General features: G+C 41.5%; 1 protein-coding gene and 1 long non-coding RNA gene across 2 annotated transcripts in view; both read right to left on the bottom strand.

Moving 5' to 3' along the window:
* Positions 1-20,747, bottom strand: part of ZFAT (zinc finger and AT-hook domain containing) — a 141,058-nt gene extending 120,311 nt beyond the window's left edge. Inside the window, exons 1-2 of the mRNA XM_075085876.1 lie at positions 20,478-20,747; positions 3,737-3,912 (exon numbers count right to left, since the gene is read on the bottom strand). Coding sequence (XP_074941977.1) covers positions 3,737-3,749 — 13 coding nt within the window. The 5' untranslated portion in view covers positions 3,750-3,912; positions 20,478-20,747. The remainder of the gene's footprint in view (positions 1-3,736; positions 3,913-20,477) is intronic.
* On the bottom strand, positions 11,249-20,016 carry LOC142053775 (uncharacterized). The gene is made up of 3 exons (XR_012659317.1): positions 19,645-20,016; positions 14,016-14,103; positions 11,249-13,646 (listed from the first exon to the last, which is right to left on the bottom strand). It is a non-coding gene; the product is annotated as an uncharacterized LOC142053775 (long non-coding RNA).
* Positions 20,748-21,078: the final 331 nt, after the last annotated feature.

The following is a 21,078-nucleotide window of genomic DNA, read 5'->3' on the forward strand; positions in this document are numbered from 1 at the left end:
CAAAGGCCTCTTCAGGCTGTTCCAAAACTAAAAATTCCTATTTTACATTGGAAAGAAATAGGCTGTTTCATGCAGAGGTAGGCACATGGTATTCGACTAATTAAGCTGCTGAGCATTAAGTTTCAGTGAACCATTCCTCATACTGCCTTCCTTTAACACTTCTTAAGGATTAACGAAGGTTACTACAATGTCACCTGCCCAAAGAGAACAAACTCCCCACAACCAACTTTTGTTTTATCATGTAAAACATCACAAAATAGCCAATATACATGACAAGGAAGTCTCTCCCTGCTTTGTCAAACTCACTGTCAACTACAAATACTTACACAGCATCTTACGAATCGATTATATTTGTATAAAAGGACTTAACATTTTCATTTCCAAATGTGGTGTTAGAGAAGGTAGAGGCATTACAGATGACTGTGTACAACGACATGCTGGAAAGATACAACTTCTGTAAGAGTTCAGTCAAAATTGAAGCTGCATATTTATTAAAAAGTATCTTCAGCTATTCTCCCAAACACTTTTTTTAAACAGAAGTAGACAACATGCTCTAGCTTCTGCTGAAGGCACTGCCCTCTCATTTTCATAAACCTCAAAAGCACTGAAAACCAACAGGATTTATTCTAATGTCATCACAAATTAATATTGGCTGTTGGCTTCCATTAATGCCTTTAACTGATTTTAAGAACAGCAATAAAGTTACCATTCTTTGAAGTAAGAAATCCCCTCCTAAGGCCACGTACAGAGAACATACAGAACAAGGTTAATCTTTAAGACTATATGAAGTGCTTCTGACACAAGAAATTTACCTCGCTGTCATTTTCCAACAGCAGCGTATGACCACCTGCCCAGGAACTGTTCTTCACCCATCAATACCCGAGAGTAACAAAAAAGGTTTAATACACCACCATCACGATACCTAACATTTGTGTTCATTCAGTTTCCAAAGCAAAGCCATGCAGGCCACAGAGATTTACTGCCATTTTCCCAAGCCTCAAGCATTATTTTACCATTCACACTGAACTTTTACCGCACCTTACACGAGCACCTTGAGCAAAGAGTTCAACAAGACAGGAGGAAGGGGGGGAGGAAGGAGAACGGACAAGGGTGAGGAGACAAGCAGCCAAAGAGGGCTTCTTCCTTCTCTCTCCTCCACATCTTAAGACATCCTGACTCTACAACCAGCACGACCACTATAATTCATGGAATCTGAAGCCTCAGTTGTCACACAGAAACAGTTAAATATAAATGGAGTCCAAGGAGTCAGTCTGTGCGTGCTCGTGTGTGTATTTTGGAGTCAACGTCCTGTCAATCAGTCCATCTACCCGTCAGAGCAGTTTAGCCACAGATGCCTGATGCAAGGAAAAAGATGACCAGAACTGACAGAGAGAGACAGATGCTCACTTTTGCTATTTTTAAGTCATGCATATTGACCAGAACAGAATTGAGAATTGAACATCAAATCCTAACTATAAAAGGGATTCTTGAACTGCACACAAATTTAACAAGTAGTGGGAAGAACTTCACAGTGGAAGTCAACAGCCAGCATTCACTAATTTCCTAGTAGTTAAATCTGGATTTTAAAATTCTATAACATAGTATAGTCATTTTAAAGACTAATGCTACATGAATGGATATGCTCTCAATATGCTCTTTTCTCCCTCCCTTACAAACTCCTCTTATGTATAAATCTAGGCAAAAAAAAAATATAAAACCAAACATTTAACAGATTCTTTCCCCTTTTACCTTATAATAATATACCAAATATACCAAACAATTTAAATACAAACCAGTTCCTCTGATACAATAGTTAAGTAGCCAGAACAGATTTTATATTAGAAGTCCCTATTTTTATTTTTTTGCCCTTTTCTTTGGTGGGGGAAGGAGGGATCAGGGAGGGGAGAACAATTCCTTTCACTAGACAGTTTACTTCTAAACTAAATGCTCAAAGACATTTACCCAACTCTGAATTATTAAGTGATTAAATTCTCACCATTTTTATACATTTTAAAATAGCCCTACAGTTCACAAGCATTTTTATTTCACTTTCAGGGATCACAAAGAATAAATGAAGCTATTTGCCGTGGGTCAAAGAGTGTGCCTGACTCAGCATTACATTTTAAGAACTGTAGCTTGCAGCTCACACATAACCCAAATCACATCATCTCCTATAGCACTTAGGCAGTGAATCAGATGGGCGTTACTGCCTTGAATATTGATTGTACATTGTAGTGAGCTCCTAACACCCACAGAGAGCTCACTGTAGCACTACAAGTGGTTCATGCATGATGAATTATGATGAAGTAGGAAGTGTACATATGTAGTTTTAACATCACATTTCCTGTGTATTTTCAGGAAAGCGCACACTCTGCTTCTTTTGATCACTAATACACGTGTAGTACAACAAGCAGTTCTGGTACAAGAGGGAGCAGGGTTTTTCAAAATTGGGCCATGAATTCTAAAACAATGAAAAGAGACCGAATCTAACACTACCAATTCTAAAGAGAAAAATGTCTTACTATTTTAAAAATGTATGGAAAAGCATGAAAGTAGAATATTACTAACATAGCTGAGACCAAATTTAAGTGAAGGCTGGATGCATATGCCATATATAACCATTTCAGAAACACAAACACCTGGAAGTCTGTGTTGGAAAATAATATTCTTATCTGACAAAAGGAGACCTAAGGGGGGTGAACTACAGAAAAAAGGTGATGGTGGGAGCCAAAATAAAGTTCAGATTCAAAAGGAGCTCTGCCCAATTGCCCCACATCTGAGTCTGAACAAAGTTAGAACAAAATAATAAATTTAGTCTGCTATGCCTAAGAACGATGTCAGCAATTAGACATCCCCCTCCCCACCACCACAGTCTGGTATTTCTCAGGCTGAGCAACACAGCTCGGCCTGAAGAAACCGCATGTTTACTTATGGAATACTATCTGGGCTCTCCATTAGGTGGAGTAATATACCCAAGTTGTTCAGCCACATGAAGTTTTTATTTCAGGTAACTTGGGAAGTTCTGCAGTAATCGGTCATCTCCACAGTCACCCCAGGGGACAGGAAGCTGCTAATCAACAATCATTTTGCTTTAAAATTGAACTAAAACCACCCAAAAATTCATCTACCTCACTAAACATAATGAATTACCCTCATAAAAATCCCAACCAAGAGGTTAACCTGCAATCAAGAACAGAGGCAGAAAGAAAGAACATTAGCACCCTTAATTGTATTTCTTTCCCTCAGAGCAGATATTCAGCAGTTTATACTGCTAGATGATACATACGAACAGGCACTGCTATTTTTGCTTTTTCAGATTTTAAACTTTTCTAGCAGGATAGCTACATCGCAGTGCATTGACCATAAGAGAAAACTGAGCAACTAGAACTACAGACTTGGGAGAAACATGAATACTCTGAACGTATTAGGCCAGATTTCACATACAGATTCGATCCCTTTCCTTATGTTCCCATAAATGTAACTCCTCCTTCAGTTTTGCCAAGAAATTTTGATTATACAACTCAGTGGGTTTAACATATAACTCAATACTGCTGTCCACAGTACAGTTCTAGTGTTATAGTTTCACCTATTTACCTTTCTCTTACAGGAAAGGAATTTTTGCTTCATTCCTGGTAAAGAGCTACACTGAAAGTAGATTGTTTAATCTGGGGTAGATTCTTGGGAGATACTTAATCAGAAACTATTAAAATAAGCACTTTAAATATTTTACAGCTACCTCTACATGACATGTCTCCATGTCATCCTCAAGAGTATTCCAACTCGTGCCCAGAGTCTGCCTTTTCTTCTTTCAAGGTAGCTGGTGTCTCTGGTCCAAGGTGACAGAGCTGCCTGTAGAAAATGAGCTCTTTTCAAAGGCATCCTTTAAGTGTAAGATTCAGAAGATCCTCCAATCTGAAAAATACAAAGAAAGTTCACACTGTTGAATATACAATAACTGATCTGATCACTCTCTTAAAGAGTGGAAGACAGAAGCAAGAGGACAAAGCCACAACCCTAACGCTTGACAAGAAACAGAAACAAAGAATACATTTAATAGATGTTCTTTGCAGTAGTATGAGCTCTACCCACAAAAAATAACCTAAATACAAATAGTTCAGTCTTTACTATTTCCAGTAACAAGTTTCCCAAAATGCTGAGTCTGCAGGCACGGAAGGTTTCAAATATGGCCCAGCATGAACGGAAAAACATCCCTGAAAGACTGAGACCAAAAAAAGCTGTGTGTCATTTGTTAGGCTATGTTGTTTTGTTGGGGGTTGGTTTTGCAGGTTTTGTTGTTGTTGTTGTTGTTTTGGGTGGTGGGTTTTTTTTTTTGAGTGGGTATCAATTAAGTCTGGTGTAGCAGACTCGAATCAAAGACACATTTAGCACACTCCTTCACTTAATGACTTTTCACTCGCATTTGCAATTAAAATTCTCTGGTGATATCAGCTGCCAACAATAGTCCTTTGTAACACTATGATGGAAACAAGTTGAGAATTGCAAAAAGGCATTCATACCACCAAGCCCCTTTGCTTACCTTTGCTGAACAAGGACACATTTGGATAGCTGCTAACAGCAGCAGTCCAACAATTAAGTCTCCACCATATTGCTAGATGGCTGGAGAAGCCGGCAAGGGCCAGGGCACCAAGAGATCTACCGGCCATAAAACATAAATGTTCCTATTTTAAAGGTAATCCTGTGTGAACGTATTCCAATCCTTGCAAACAAGTACAGTCACAAATATGACAAATCCTGGCATTCTCACACTTAATTTTGGTAATCAGAGTCTAGAGACTGTTACTGCAGCCTGTAGATTTTGGTGAAAGTCGTGTTGCAAAAACATATTTCCCCTGCTGTATGAAGTGAGCTCAACTCCTCCATTGCAATTAAATCCTGAAGGATATCAGACCGAGAAGTGATCTGTACACCGGTATCAATCCTAACCTTGCTCCCAGAGCATATACAGATTTTTTTAATTACTTCAAAAGAAAATAAGCTGAACCCAGCAAGCATGCAAGTCATGGACAACAGATAAGTGCATGGCACTTGGTTTTACAAAGCGCCTTTGTCCTTATGCACAAGTTTAAAAAGTTAATTATTTGTTTTGCAATAATGCCCAAGAGACCCATTCTTTAAAGTACACATATACAGCCTGATTCCACAAAGGAAACAGTCCACACTAGAACGGCATGCAGTCATGGCACCCGCTTCAGGAACAACCTCAAAAACAACAAAAAACATAGAACATAAAAAGAAGTAATACAAAAGACCTTTAAACTAGTCTCAGAATGATTATCTCTATTTAAAATGTAGATTTCACCAAGTTCTTTTCAGAAAATAATTTTCAGGATTTACTGACAGTAACTGGAAACAGACATAACGCACTGGCAAAACAGATAATTTTGAAACCTTATTCCATATTCTCAAATCAATCCTAAATAGGGTGAGACGAACATACTTAGAAAATTACTACTTTCACAGCCCCTCTCTCAAACAACATTTCCTCTAGAATCAAGCCACCTCATTCAATAATTTATATTACAACAAAAATTAAAATAGACTTTCCTAGTCTGTAAATATGCCAGGAGTATATCTGACAAATTTGAGTCATGTTTCCCTACTTGGAGCATTGTAACAGTTAGCATTTAGTAATTGAACTAGAGAAGAGACACGGCATTAATTTTTTTTTTTTAAGACAGAAATTACTTTTAGCAGTTTTTTTCTTAAATCATGAAAATAATCTTTTTCTACTGACTGTTAAAAATTTTGTTTACCAGCTACCAAATGCATTAGTTGTCTTCTGCTAGTTTCTATACAGAATTCCCAGTATCATCTAGAAAAAAGTGTTGTTGCATTCACAGAAAGTTCATGAGAAGCACAAAACCCACCATACTCATGTCTGAGAAAGTCAAAAGAGGAGGTACAGAGTACCACCAACTTCTGGCAGACACATGGAGCACATCTACTTGAAAGTAATTTTTAAAGGTGTGGATGAAAAGTTAATAATGAAAAGTTAAAGGCTTCTCAAAGGCAGACAGTACCCAACCCACCCCACATGAAGAGCTGGGGGCTACTGTGATGAAGGCTGAACGGCACACGTAACATACCTTGACTTTACTATGGCTTCCAAGACAGCCTCCCGAACAGTCTCACCTGGGAGCGGAGGAAGCCCGAGCTCAATGAACAGAAGGGGAGCTGAGGTGGGAAACTGGCTGCATCTGTCACACACAGCAGCAACCAACGGCTGAACATTCAGCTGGAAGCTGGCAAGGGAGGACCCCGAGGGCCAACACAGGGCTCCAAGCACACTCATCACCAACCAGGAAGATGCCACGGCCTCCACCCTCAGCTAACTAGCAGCTGGTGGTAAAGTGGAGGTGGGCAGAGAAGCAGAGGGGGCTGACACTGTCAGTGGCAGTGCTTCTACCAACAGGCAGACCGTGATAAACCCAAGCACAGGGCCAAAAGAAACCTCATCAGGTTCAAGAGGGAAAAGGGCAAAGCTCTGCACCCAGGGTAGAAGAACCCCACGTATCCGCACAGGTTGGGGAGAGCTGGCTGAGTAACAGCCCTCCTGGAAAGGGCGCAGGGGCTGGGGCAGCAGGCGGCTGCAACAGGAGCCGTCCTCTCACTGCAGGACAGGCAAACCACAGATGGGACTGCGGGGAAGCGATGTTGTCCCTTCTCTGCCTGCCACTGGCAAAGCCACCCTGCAGACACTGCATGCTCAGGTGAGGACCTCCACTTCAAGGCAATGCTGAGGAACCATGGAGGGTCCAGCCCTGGGCTACCAAGGTGGTCAAAGACCTCAAGGGGATCACCCACAGGGAGAGGGGTTGAGGGAGATGGGCCCTTTTTCTCTGGCAAGGAGAAGGCTGGGGACCAACTAAGAGCTCTCCACAGCTACCAAGATGGGAACTATCAAACCCCAAATGCTTTCTCAGCACTGGCAGACAGGATAAGAAAGAGCAATGGCCACAAAAGGCAGCACAAAGTTCAGGAGGGTGGTGAAGCCCAGGAACAGTGTTCCCAGAGAGGCTATGAATTCCCTGTTACTGGGGATTTTCATGCTTCATAGGATAAAGCCATGGCTGACCCCACCAAGTGCTAGTTAGAGCCCTGCTTTGAACAAGTGGTTTGACCAGAGACCTCCAGAAGTCTCTTCTGACCATTATACTTGCAACTCCATGATCTCATTAATTCCTGAAATACACTTCCAGCAACTGTAGCCTTGTTTATATAATTATCCTCAGACATGACGAGGTCAATAAGTCTTTGGAAAAAGAATTATCCATAGATGACATCAGTACAGTCTTTCCTATAAATAGGCAGGTGTTATCAATAGACTACAGTGCTAGCAGCTCCAACAGTTGTGAAGTCACAAATACTTAATGTTAACACTATTTTATTCAGCTGGTGTCAAATATTTTGAAAAAATGAGCTACAGAGAAAATAGAAATTGAATATCTATGCCTGCTGAATTTAAATATGCTGCCAAACTCTATCTCATGGTCACCTTTGTAGATCACTCAATGTTCTTCCAGAAAAAAAAAAACCACACACCTTCAAGATTATCATTTATGCCAGTATCTTGAAGACCAGGCAATACGCAAGATATTGCCACTTAGCTTGCTTGTAGAAGCCTTGAAAAAGGCAGTAGAATGTCTCCCACAACAATCTTGAACATGAAATTTTAAAAATGTCACTCAAGCAATACACAATGATGCCCTACATTTTAGACTAGACTACAGATTTTACGTGTCTATTTTTCCCTAGCAAGTCTCAGTTTTGTTTCCCCCCAGTATTAAATATAGCTTTTCAAATCATAATAAACTAAGTACACAAGATGGACAGTATGACCCATCACACTACAAATGCAGAGCTTTAGTGATAATCAGGATTAAACCAATTACAGTAAACAGTTTGGGAGTAACTTAGGAGTAGAAGGACTGGTTCCTATAACTCACTCCTAGGGCCACACAGATTAAGCAACAATTCAATGCAACAGACAAAACAGCTCAGTGAAGGGGAAATCTAGGTCATTCACCTGATGTTATAATCCTGCTTTTTGGGTACTTTTGGTCCAGTGAACCTTGAATTATCTCATACTGTCACTGAGTTTCAAAATAAGAATGAAAGGTACTCAATTTAATTGATAAGACTAGTAGCTAAAATGAACTCTCTTCCTTGGACTGGAATTTTTCACACCTTTTGGTAAATTACCCAAATTTATTATTAAAATTAATGTATTAATTAAAAAACCCACCAACCAAGAAAAAAAAAAATCTATGTCTTAGGGGAGAAAAGACAGGGTCATCAGCAAAGAATGCCATTATCCAGCCTGTAGTGATAGGCATTCTGGAGATAAAGCACAGGCGTTCCAGAAGTAATCCTGAAGCAATTTTTATTAGCTGTATTTTAAGACACAGAACCTAAACACAAATTTTATGCATGCCTGCAAAACACGGAGTAACACATGAATGCAACAATTACATGCAGCTGACATCTTCGTCACACCTCAAAGAGAAAACAACTGCGCAATAAGAACATCATTTAGTGCAATTTAGTATTGCTTCGTAATTATCTTAATGAGGGAGGCTGTTGTGCAATGATCATTCTGAAAACATGAAAAGAATACTCACACCACAGAGCCTGACTGCTGGTGCACTTTCAGCATGTTTACATTGAACATAGTCAGAGCATTGTAGCAGAAGCCCTGCTCTCTGTCTTCCAGCTGAGGGATTCCTGCTTCCTCCACTGTTACAGGACTTTTATAATTTCATGAAGCAAGTTACTTGGACAACCACTATATTAGCTGCAAACTAATCCTGAGGGGAAAAAAAAAAGATCAGTTTTCTGCTGCAGCAGGTAGCTGGTCTCAGTTACCGGATGGCAGTACAGTCCTTCAGACCGAAAAGAAGGTAGTACTGTATGGGGCAGGACTACCTGTATCCGTGACAATATAGTGTTAAATCAATTAGGTGAATTGTTTAACCACAACAGGAACCTTTCCCCAAGGGCCCCCCAGAAAAAGATAGCAATACTTAAGACCTCTGGCATCAACCTTCTGAGCAGGGAATGCTAATGTGAACGAGCTGTATATTTCAAAGGCACAGTAGCTTTACTACTTCCACGTCTTGCAACAGGAACCTGACATTTGAAAAAAACACAGCAGAGGAACACCACTTTCACTCTGCATCAAAGCTCACCCCAACTGCAAGTATGAAAACTGTGCTTCAGCATTTTCTGTTAAGGCTGCATGTTCCCACAGAGCTGTTCCCACAGACACCTACGGCAAACACAGCCAGCAGACCCCACCTCCTCCGAAATCAACTGAGCAGGACTTACATGGCAATCACTTCTCCTAAATGCTGGAGGGACTCAGGAGTCTGTCTTGTGTTACCGATGCTCCACCTGCTGGTATGCGGGCAGCACAGATCAGTCCCGAAAGCATCCTGACCTCGGAGAGGCGAAGACAAGCCAAAAAAACCCACCCAAAAATAAACAAAAATGTTTCTGAGTAGTCAGAAGCATCTAAAGCACCTAAGGCAAAGCCTTCCCTGAAGAACCTGGCAGTATAACACGTTGCTGAACACTAATATTCCTGAAAAGTATTTATGAAAACCTCCAACCAAGGATGTGGTTCGAACCCCCTTCGGTGGCTGGCCGGCTACTCACCCATTAACATTAGTTACTTCATTAGGTCAAGGGTATAGCTCTGCAGAAAAGTTTGCCTGAGAGATGCAAGCCAAGCCCAGAAGTGGAGCTTCCACACAAACACATCATTAAGTCTGGAATTTCTACATTATAAATTCGATTTTATCAGGATTTTAAAGTGAACTTCACTAGTGCCCAAAATAAAATCTCATTAAGCCAGGCATCTCCCCAAAACAAATGAGCCGAAAAAAAATTAAAGCTGCCCACCTCATTTCACATTTACATATGAAAAATAAAGTGTTTACAAAAATAACAAATACGCAAACATGTGGCTCTCCATAAGAATCCTGCCATACTCGGTGCATGAACCAGATTATGTTCCCTGAAAGAGGTTTGAAGAGAAAGTATGCTGTAGTCCTTAAGACTTATTTCACCTGTTGAAAGAGCTGAAAGGCATCTTCATTCAGCTTTCCACAAGGGCTATCACCTGTTTCAATTGCTTTTTTTCATCCAAAGAAACCAGGAGAGGCAACCAAAGAAAACTCCAGGGTGTTTGGAGATGGACTTAGCTTGTCAGTCAGCTGTTTTCCTCAACCTCTTCTATGTTGTCCCACACTTGCAGGTAAACAACTTACTGAAAGCCCTTTTCACAGACACCCACTACTTCTATTCTTTGTCTAAGTGACCAACTGCAAAATCTCAGTCAGGTTTGCAGAACCGTATGTCAAGCAGAGGTCAGTGGAGACCATATTAGCTCAAGAGAAACGTCGTAAAAACATCAAGAAATTCCTTTAAGGAATCAATTCAATTTAAAAAGAAATAATGTGCAGTTTGTAATCTTCTTCCAATATGAAGAATTATTACCTAACTGGTATTAAAATAATAAGCATCAGCCACAGCGTCTTCAGAACAAATGTGTTCTGTGAAAATAGTTAAATAGAAGTTAACCTGTACAGCGGGACCAATGAAGGTACACTTAAGGAAATGCTGAAAGTACAGGCTTCCACTCATTGTATAAAATAAAGTACAAACAACAGACCAAAACTCACTGTCCCTCCACAAAGCCATAAAAAGTCAGCTGCCTTAGGCTCCACTTAAACACAAGAAAGAGTATCACAGTTGGCAATATTAGTCAAGCTCCATATGCAAATGAAATATCACATTTAATCTTTCAAATTCCAACTTAACTACAACACTATTTAAAAGTAGAACTCCTCACACTAATTACATTCTCCAACTTAAAGCAGTAACTTAGAAGACAGGAAACATCACAGATTTATCAATAACCTGTACACCACAGTGCTTCTGTCTCCAGTGAACTGAAAGTCCTATCTGTGCAAAGATAACCAGACAGCTAAAATAACGTCTTGATTCTGCAGGGGATGAAGAATTACTAAAGCAGAAAGCCACATAGTTCAGATTAACAGCATATTATAAACTGTCTAAACTAATAAGGAAAAATCTGCAATAATAGATTTGTAGAATACCAGTAAATTGACAGAAAACCAGTATTTACCTTTTCATTTAAGGCAGGTGACTTAAATATTCCCCTTTTCACAAAAAATAATTAATGATTAACAGTCTTTGAGAATTGCAGCAGAGGTTTTGTTTTATTGGGCTGGCTGGTATTTTAGGAGAAATTTAAAAGTAATACAACGCATAAAGCAATTCAAGCTGTGTAAATAAAGATCTTCTGGCTTATATGTAAAATAAGAAACAAGTCAGGTATCACTCACCGCAACAATAAGGAACTTCACATTGAGATTTGTGTTGTGTAAGAAAGAGCAACAAGTAAACCAGTCCTTCTCCCCGATACTGTGGTGTGCAACTTCACATTATTACACAGCATCACTGCTTCAATCAGTTTGTTAGAACCAAGGAATGTTTAAGTGCATAGATTCATTTTACTTTCCTGAGATTTTACTACTTCTAGTTAATATTTCGCATAACCTGACTTTTAGGTGAACCACCAGCTTAGCAGTTCTTGATCCAACTAGCGTGTTTACCAAGACAAGTCATTTAGTCACCATATGCAAAGTGAAAAAAACTCACTGTAAAATTTTTATTAGGCTTGTGAACTCAAAGCAGTCATACAGGCTGAAATCAATGAAAACTACAAGACCAGACAATCATGTCTAATCATATAATACCTGACGATATCAACTACATTTAATTTGTAATTAATAACATTAAAAGCATTGGATCAGATGCAGCAACTCATTTTTCAAGTAACAGTAATTGAAGAAAAAAACCAAAGGAGATGGAAGAGTCAAAACAGACAGATATGTATTTTAAGCAAAGAAAATATCACAAGTTTCCTTGTTAAAGAATGTCTTGTACCACAGCTGCTTCAAGTTTTGAACATGGCACACTGTTTGCTGATATAGTTTTCTGCTATAAAGGCTAGAGAAGCAGCATACCAATCTTCATAAAGCTCCAGAAGTCACCTTAACTTTCCTTGATATTTCCTTGAAATACTCCCTTGATATATTCAGAACAGACGAGGGACAGGTTGCAGAAGAACTAGCTTCCCTGATACCAGAACATTCACCATGTTCCAGTGACCTGAAAGTGCCTGATCCTGCCAGCAGGCAGCTTAGCTACCCCACTGCAAAGGGCCATGTGAAAATGAAGATGTCCTTGACCTACAGGTAGATGAGAGAGTTAGGCTCATAGAACCACCGCCAAGAAAAACATTCCTAAAAACACTGCCTTTCTCTTATTAGGATAAAGAGCACACCTGTCAAACTACTATTAAAAATTAGTTAGCTGTAGTATTTCTTGTCTTATCATAATTTGATGGAAAAAAATGTGTTTACTTATCCTATAAGTGAGTGCAATATTGATTGCTCTTAAAGTTTTACTGGTTAAGATTACTGAGCAATAATTTAAGATAAGCAAAACTCCAACAGAAGTAGATTGAGGGGCAATGATGAGAAAGAATATTTATTTATAAGCACGAGCCACATATAATCAGATCATTTAGTTACAAAGCTTATCAGCAGTGCTAATAATATATCCCACATGGTCTCTATAAAAAGCTAAAGATACTCTCACAAAACATCAGGTGAACAGTACACACTAAGCATATGAGTATGTTGTAAGAATGCATGTTAAAATACTGATGCATATCAAATATGGACCAGTGAGCCAGCACGATGAATGTGGATAAAAAGAGAAAGAAACAGTCTAAGCACAAAGGTGCCCATTTCCAGGAAGAGCCATGAACAACACAGCTTTTGCGCCCCCAGTCAGAGCACTAGTCAGGATGAGGCAAAAGAACGGAAGATGTCATGGAAAACTCACAGCAATTTAAGTTGAAAACTTAATCAAAGCTAACACTGACTCTCCAGGTCGTACAGCTGAGACATGCCTTAGAAATTCTAGGTAACAAGAGCTATACAGCCAGACAGGTCTTCATTTGCTTAAACCAGAACAAGATTTTTCAGTCTGTTCTACTTTTACCCTTTTGTTTCCAATTTCTATCTTATTAAATAATCCTGCCCTCTATTTTACTATTCTGTTTGCCTGGAACTGAGGATATGGGGAAAGGAGACAGTTTGGTGAAGGTTAAAAAATAGAAGAAAAACTCTGCGCCAGCAGCCCTGAGCAGTCTGTACCCTGGGATACAAGGTTAGGAAGCTCACGCATTAAGGAGCATTTTTCTGCCAAGCTGCAGAGGGTGAGCAGGGCATCTTCCGCTGCCAAGCATCAGCTTCGGGACATCGTGCTTTCCAGAAGGTGCCAATTTGAGCCTTTTCTGTAAGTTATCAACAGTTCACAACATACCTCACCACTCACCCAAAACTGTGAACTCACGCTGTGATTTCTGTGTATCAATGTACTCTGTTAGTGCGCTGAACACTCCAAATGATGAACTGAGCAGTTTAAGATAACACATTTGGAAAGAGCTCAGTCTTCAGGAATACTTAGAAACATTTTCAACACAGAAGAATAACAACCCTGCATTTGGCTGAACCGTGCTGTATCTGCAGAGAAAACAATGAAGTGAATGAAGAAAGTCCTCGGAGGCTCATATGACATTTTGATTTATTATACCGAAGATAAGCCTCCGACATTCAGTCCCCACACAGCTCTGACACAGCAAAAGATTTGTTTTGGACTAACTCATTTTATTTCTATATTCTTTATAGAATATGGCCACATTCTTACAAAGTCCACTAATACCTCTTTATCTAACATCATGTCGATTCAGTGTGAAACGTAAGAATTAAGTAGCCTTTCAGTAGTTTAGCTTTCCCATCCCCACAGGATTCAACATGCCCTGAGACATGAAACAATCTTATCTAGGGCACTTCTCGTGAATATTTTAATCTTTTTGCCTTTATCTTTCTAACCTTGATTTCTGCAGAAACGTAGACCTATTTCCCCTCAACCTTCTTGTGCCATTAAAACTCTCTTCTGGCGTTGTTCAGACTGAGGCATCTAAGAAGACAGTACACAGGAGCAAACTGATATTACCGAAGGGTAACTTCAGGCATAGAAAACTTATCTGTACTAGATAAACTCTAAACTACAAGGTAGGCTGTGCTGCTTCTCAGCAAGCGCCAGCTCAGACAAGGCAATGCCTCTCTATTGGGTAGTAGGGCATTCCACTGCTGTTGTAACTTATGGAACTCCCTAAAAAAGACAAAAGCAGCAACATTTTGAAACAAATATGAACAGGAAAGACTGAGATTGCTATTGTACTGACAAAGTTACCAATAGGCTGATCAACAGGATCTCAATACACACTCTTCCATGTGTATGCCTTATTATAAATCGATATTATAACCTTTTCAAAGCAAAAATCAGTGGGGGAGGAGTTTTTCCATTTCTGGACTTTTTTGTGGGTGGGGTATAATCCTTAGCATTGTGTTAGCTGTTACAGGATCAGTCAGTCATCAGTACAACCATCCCTTTGTTCTTCTTTACATTCATTACTCCAGTAGTGCTTCCAAGCAATAATCTGGAAAAGATCACTGAGCCAGGCAATGAACAGTTAAGCCAGACAGCTACCCAAAATGTTTTCAAACAAACTAGATAAAATAAATTATGTAAACAAGTTATCACAAATACATCTTGCTACTTTCCAGACCATTTCAGGGGAAGAAAACCCCAATCAGCCAAACCAACAAACAAAAACTACTGACACACAGCACATTCGTATTATCCAGGCACTAAGATTTTAGATAATTTAAATATTATTCCATGTTATGCACGCCAAAGATCTGAATGAACTTGCAGGTGAAGTCTATAAAACAGTTTTTTTTTTTTAAGGCTCTCCAGTCCAGACAGTTCTGAAAGCAGTGACCTTCCTACTCAACCCAGAAGTTCCCTCTGACAACGGCAGGCATGCTTTCACCATTACAGACGTTTCCAGCTACAAGATCTTTACCTCTCTGTTCCACAGATCACAACCAGAAAAATCCCCATCATGTTACCTAAACCAGAAATGCAAGCAGCATGCAAGCAGCAGACTTACTTGCACAGTCTATTCAGCTTGTTCTCAATCTGATTATTCACCTGTTTTGTACTGGCTGCCATCTGCCCACTCTTCCTCCTGTCTGTCTCCAACACAGACTTTGTGCCATCTCATAAGCCTTTTTTTTCCCCTCCTTTTTAGCACCTTCCTGCACACTTCTTCCAGGTCACTGATACATACAGTGAACAGACTTAATTGCAAGATTGCTCCCTGGGGCTCCCCAGTCATTACATTTCAGATGTACTCCAATGGAGAGAAGGTATTGCCATGTAACATTTTAAAAAAACTATATACTTATTTCCTGTCTTTAAATGTATTTATATATGTAAAATACGTATGCAGATAAATTCTACATAGTAAATATGTAGATAAATACATTGACATACATATTTAAGACAGGAAATAGATTCAAGACCAAGTCAGCCACTACTCATGCTTATTTTCCCATCTGAACTGCAGCACGAGCACTCATCACCAGTACATACACACAAGAGTAAGCACGCAGGTATTTTTATTCTAGGCAAACAATCCACTGCTTCATGGACCTTGACAGTTGTCTATTAATTCTATGGCTACTAGAGCCAAATCTTATCATGTGTTGAAAAGGACACTAGGATTAATTATGTAGTTTCAATCTGGCCCTTTTATTAGTATCAGGAATGTTCGTTTCCTAAGTTGTACATGACAGTCGCTTAAAGCTCCATCTGGCTTTTTTGATTTATACCAGGAACTTCTGTGCTAAGAGTTCATGAATATATTAACTGCATTGATTTTTTTTCTCCCCTCTCCTAAATGGGGAAATAAGAAGTTTTCAACAAAACGCTTCAGTACAAACGAACCTGTAAATGCCTGTTAGCATTTCGAAATTTAAGAAGTAACAAAGAAAGACTCTATGCTTCCTTACATAAGGAGGGTTTGTTTAAAAAAAATATGTAGAAAAATAAATCCAAAAGAGCCTTTGCTTTACTCTGTCTGCCACTGACCTTTAGACCTGACACCCACTGCATCCTGTGGGAAACTTTTTCCAAGAGCCAACTTACTTATAAATATTTTAGCAGATTTAAGCATCCAGACTACATTTTATTTGCCTACGTCTACAGAATGAAAAGGCTACTGAATAATTACAACATACATGTGGATTCACATATATATCTGTAAAGTAATAAAATATAATGGAATCTTGAATACGCTACATGTAGGTGCTTTTGAAGTATTTTTTTTAAATGAGGTTTACTTCTACAACTGCTACAAATGCTCTAAAAAGTGCACTGCTACATTGCTGTCCATTTTCCTGCATATGGTTTTAAAACAGATTTGCATATCCTCCAAAAACAACAAAAGCACTAGAAAAAGCCATTGCATTCCTAGATTTGTGTGATAAAAGCAATACTGATAATTCAATTCCCCTCTCGAAATGAAAATTCAAGTCCCTCTTAGATGTTTTGCCAATAAATTTCCTTAAACTCTGCAAGAACAGCTCACTTACAGGAATTTGTTTAGCTTTCAAGTGTCAAAGCACTGCACCTGTTCCTTTTCAGATAACCAGTCTCCTTGCCCAACCTTATATTCCCCTTGTTTCTCCATTACAATAAGAGATCATTTCGTGCAGCATGGAACAGATCACTTGTTGAAAGTCACAGGAAAGATTTCTTCCTTACTTCCACTTGTACCATCACGTACACGACTGCGCTACATCGGTGCGCATAAGGAAACGTTCCAGCTGTTCAAAACAAGACATGGAGCCAGACAAGGACAACCAAGTTCACCAGACAGGTAATCAGGAATTTAGCTCCCCCACACTGCTAGAGCACTAACAAAAGAAACTACAGTATATTTAAGAAAATTTTTTTTTTTAACCAGAACATCAGATACTGTTCAAAAGTGCCCGATTTACTTAGACTATAAACATTGTGTTAATACAGGATTTTATGCCAGCAAGTTTCAGCTAGATTTAGCAAGCATGAAGAACAAAAGGAATGTTTGTTTTTGAATGCTTATAATGGAGGGTTTGCTTCAGTTTCACCCATCAAGTGACAGTATCGTCATTAAGCATGACTAAACGCTAACTACAAGAACAAGTTTAAAGCTTCAGTATCTGAAGGCACAATTCCTCTCCAAGACCTTGTAACAAGAAATACACTGTAACAGTATATAAAAGCCTTTTTTTTTTTTTCAGTCTTAATATTATCGAAGCTTCTGTTGAAACTTTAGTCCTTTGGTTTTTATGGTTGATTTATCACCAAACATCAAAATTGCATTAGTGGTCCATCTATGTATGATACAGATCAAAGCGTCTGTCCAGTAAAACCTCTCTCTCACGATTATCTCCACAGCCACATTACTTCACGGTGGTTACCGTTCCCATTACGGAAAGGAGCAGGAGGATGAGCTGCGTCTCACTCCAAGTTACTCCTCTGATGTCTCCTAGGAGGACAGTATTATGCTCCCGGCATAGATCTCTTTGGCATGCTCTAAGAAATTTGCATGTAGACATTTGAGACAACAAGCAACCAGTACCTATTCAGCTCTCAAAACCTACAGTAAGATAACGCCAATGAATTTTCATGCATGAGAACAGCAGGACAGGATGTACAGTGCAGGCTTACATAAGACACAAGGCACTACTGCGAACCAACAGAAGTGAATAGCATAAATGGCTCAAAAATGCTGATGTCACTCGTATATGTTTGGGCTGCACTGGCTTTCCATATGCCAAGTTTCTCTGATCCTAAAACTGGCCTTTCTAACTGTCTGTGAAGCCTCAGTTTGCTCTGTTTTACCAAGATCTCAAGAAAGAACTTGCTTTCAAAAGCCCAGTTTCTTCCTAACAGTAAGATGACAGATAAAGAATAAAATCCAAGAAGACTCTACATTTACTGTAGCACTTATAAGCAAGAATCTAAAGAGATCAGAAAATGTAACAGAGAACTGGAAAAGCATGTGATTATGTACACAAATACTTGCTCCTAATACTTACTGAAAAAATAGTTCAAGCACAACTTATCTGTATTAAAATATGACCTCTGCAAACCTGCTAAGGTCAATGAGACTTAGCGTAGTTACTCAGCAAGCCCTGCTTGCGTAAATTAGAGACGCCTAAGGGTAGCTATGAAACCAGGTATTTGATTTTTCCAGGGCACCTACATATTATGAACTAACAATGAATTACCATTTTACCAGAGCAGCTTCCAGTTTTGTTAATGGGCTGGGGGTAGAGGGGGAAGGACACAAACTGAACAAATGCGCTGTGCTTACCTTATGTGTTACCTTCAACACATAAAAGCTTTCCTATTTAATGTTAAAACTGATTATGGAAGTTTCGTATTAACTTGAGTAGACAAGTGAGAAACTATGATCAAATTACTTTAAAAAAAACCCTAAGATATTAGTCAAATAGTGCTTCTTCCTGGTGTAGCCTTCCACAATAGATGGGGGGATAGTCTAGCTGCACAAGTTAGTATAAAGCAAAACTGCAAAGAGGGAAAGCTTGGCTCACTCCGGTCAGTGTTCACAGCAGCAGCAGCAACTCCCAGCTCTGCGCCGAGCTGCTTTCACCTGTTACCGCAGTGGCTGCACGCCACTTCAGAGCAGCCTGTGAACCACGCCAGGAAACTCCTTCACAGTCCTCGGAGTCCTCTATTGAAGTTTTCGCTTATGGCATACTTAGGGTATTTGATTTTCTGTAGACAGCATCATATAAGGTGAGAGGGAAAATACGGTTCCTAAAATGGAACTACTCAGGTTGATGTTTTATTACGCATGTAAGGAACTTATCGTGACTCCCTTCAGTATTTTCTTGCAAATACACAGGCACCCTGAGACAGCATCAAGTTAATGCAACAACCCAGCCCTGGCAAGCACAACTAAATTGTATCACAGCAAATTACAAAACAATGCCAGAAGCAATTTCTTCATCATACCAAGTATATCTGAACACCTCTCTTCCAATTCCCTACCAAACCACCAAATTTAACGCCACGTAGCTCAGAGAGGTCAACTAGCAGAGATAATCAGCACACATTAGAAGAGCCAATGTTTCCTTGGCAGTGGAGGAGAACATCAGCTTTGTTCTACGCAAAGAGAAAAAAACAACAAACTATTTGCACTGTGGAATGGCAGCTCTTTGAAAGCATATTAGAGCACACTCTTCATAAAAATATGAAGTATAAGGTGAACACACAGTGCAGATGATACAATATCACAGGTTATGAAATGACTTTTTGAGCAAGCACCTGCTTCCATCGAAGTGTAGCTACTACAGGAAAATTCTGCAAGCAGAACACTCACATCCTGCCTACAGCCCCTACACTACTATAGTAGAAATACCACTATCTACCTGTTACTACTACAGCAGATAAGCATTTTACAGTCCTTAGTATATTTATTAACAGGATATTTTTTGAAAGCACCACTATTCCTGACTCATAAGCAAATGGAGGACAGACGGAGAAAGACTGATCCAAGGTCACAGAGTAAGTCTCTGGTAAAATAAGAAACTTCACCTGGTTTCTTTCTATTAGCGAGTCATTGCTGCTCCTCCAAATATTTATTTGAGCACGAAGAGACAGCAGACTGCCTGTGGCATTCAAACTCTACATACTAATAGCAGATTCACTCCAGGGTTTTCTTAACCAAAAAAAAAACCCAAAACAAAACATACCCAAGGGCCTTGTTCTGTACTATCACAGAATCCTACTTCGGCACTGGGCTGCTGTGGGAAGAAAAAGGATGCGTGTATCTATACGTGCATTTTATTAGGAAGTCTGCCTCGTTTGTGATCCAGCTCTCACACTAAAGAAAAAGACAGTCCTTGAATAGTTTCACTCCGTCATGCTACAGACCACCGGGCAAGGGCAAAGTGCAGGGAGGAAGGGACAGTGCACCCGGGAGACACGTTGTACAGAGCCGGGGGCCGGGGCGGGGGGCAGGAGCCCCGACAGCCCACCGTGGGGCGGGGGGCAATTCTGTTTCCCGGTCAGTGGGGTCAAACGGCGAGGGGGAGACGGACACACACACACACGGACCGACAGACACACGGTCCCCGCGGGCTGCGCGGAGGGAAAGGGACCCGCCGGCCCGAGGGGTGCGGGGGCGGTGAGGGGTGCGGGGCTCCCTCCCCGCCAGAGCCCCGGCCCGCCCCGCAGAGTGCGGGGGACGGCGTGGGGGCCCCTCCACGGGCTCTCCCGCACCGCGGCCGGCGGCGGGCTGCGAGACGCCCCCCCGCGCCCCGGGCACCCCCCGCTCCAGAGCCCCCTCGCCGCCCCAGCCCACGACCTGATCCCGCCCCCGCCCGCCTCCGCAGCGGGGAGCCCCGCCGGGCGCCGCTCGCCCGTACCTGTGAGGGGAGGCGGCGGCGGGGGACGGCCGTGGGGGCCGGAGGGGCTGCCCCGGAGGGGGCTGTCGCGCCTCGCCTCGCCCGGCCCCGGCACGGCCCCCCGCTGGCGGCCGCCGCCCTCGCTCAGCCGGCGGGTCCCGCGGAGCCGCCCGGCCCGGCTCGGCCTAGGCTCGGCCCAGGCTCGGCCCGGCCCAGGCTCGGCCCGGCCCAGCCCGGCCCGGCCGCTCCTCCTCGCCTTTAGTTTGACCTTTTCCGTGTCTCCGCTCGCTGTCCCCGACACACTTTGACGTCACTCCCATGGCAACCAATCCCCGCCCCCTCCCACCTCGCGCGCGCGCTGCCCGCCCCCAGCACCCCCTCCTCCCCCCCGCCTTCTGCCCGCACGCACGCACGCCCGCACGCAGGCAGGCATGCGCGCACGCGCCGCCGGGAGAGGAGGGGCCGCCTCGCTCCTGGCCAATGAGCGTGCGCCGAGGCGCTCCCACCCCGTCCCCTACGGCGGCGCGCGCCCTCAGCGTGCCGGGTGGGCGGGGCGCGCGGGGCGCGTGGAGTGCGTGGTGCGCGTGCTGTATATTCTTCGCCGGGTGGGTGGAGTGACGTG

The sequence above is a fragment of the Phalacrocorax aristotelis genome, chromosome 2 (genome assembly GCF_949628215.1).
Source record: "Phalacrocorax aristotelis chromosome 2, bGulAri2.1, whole genome shotgun sequence".
In the NCBI taxonomy this organism is placed as follows: Eukaryota; Metazoa; Chordata; class Aves; order Suliformes; family Phalacrocoracidae; genus Phalacrocorax; species Phalacrocorax aristotelis.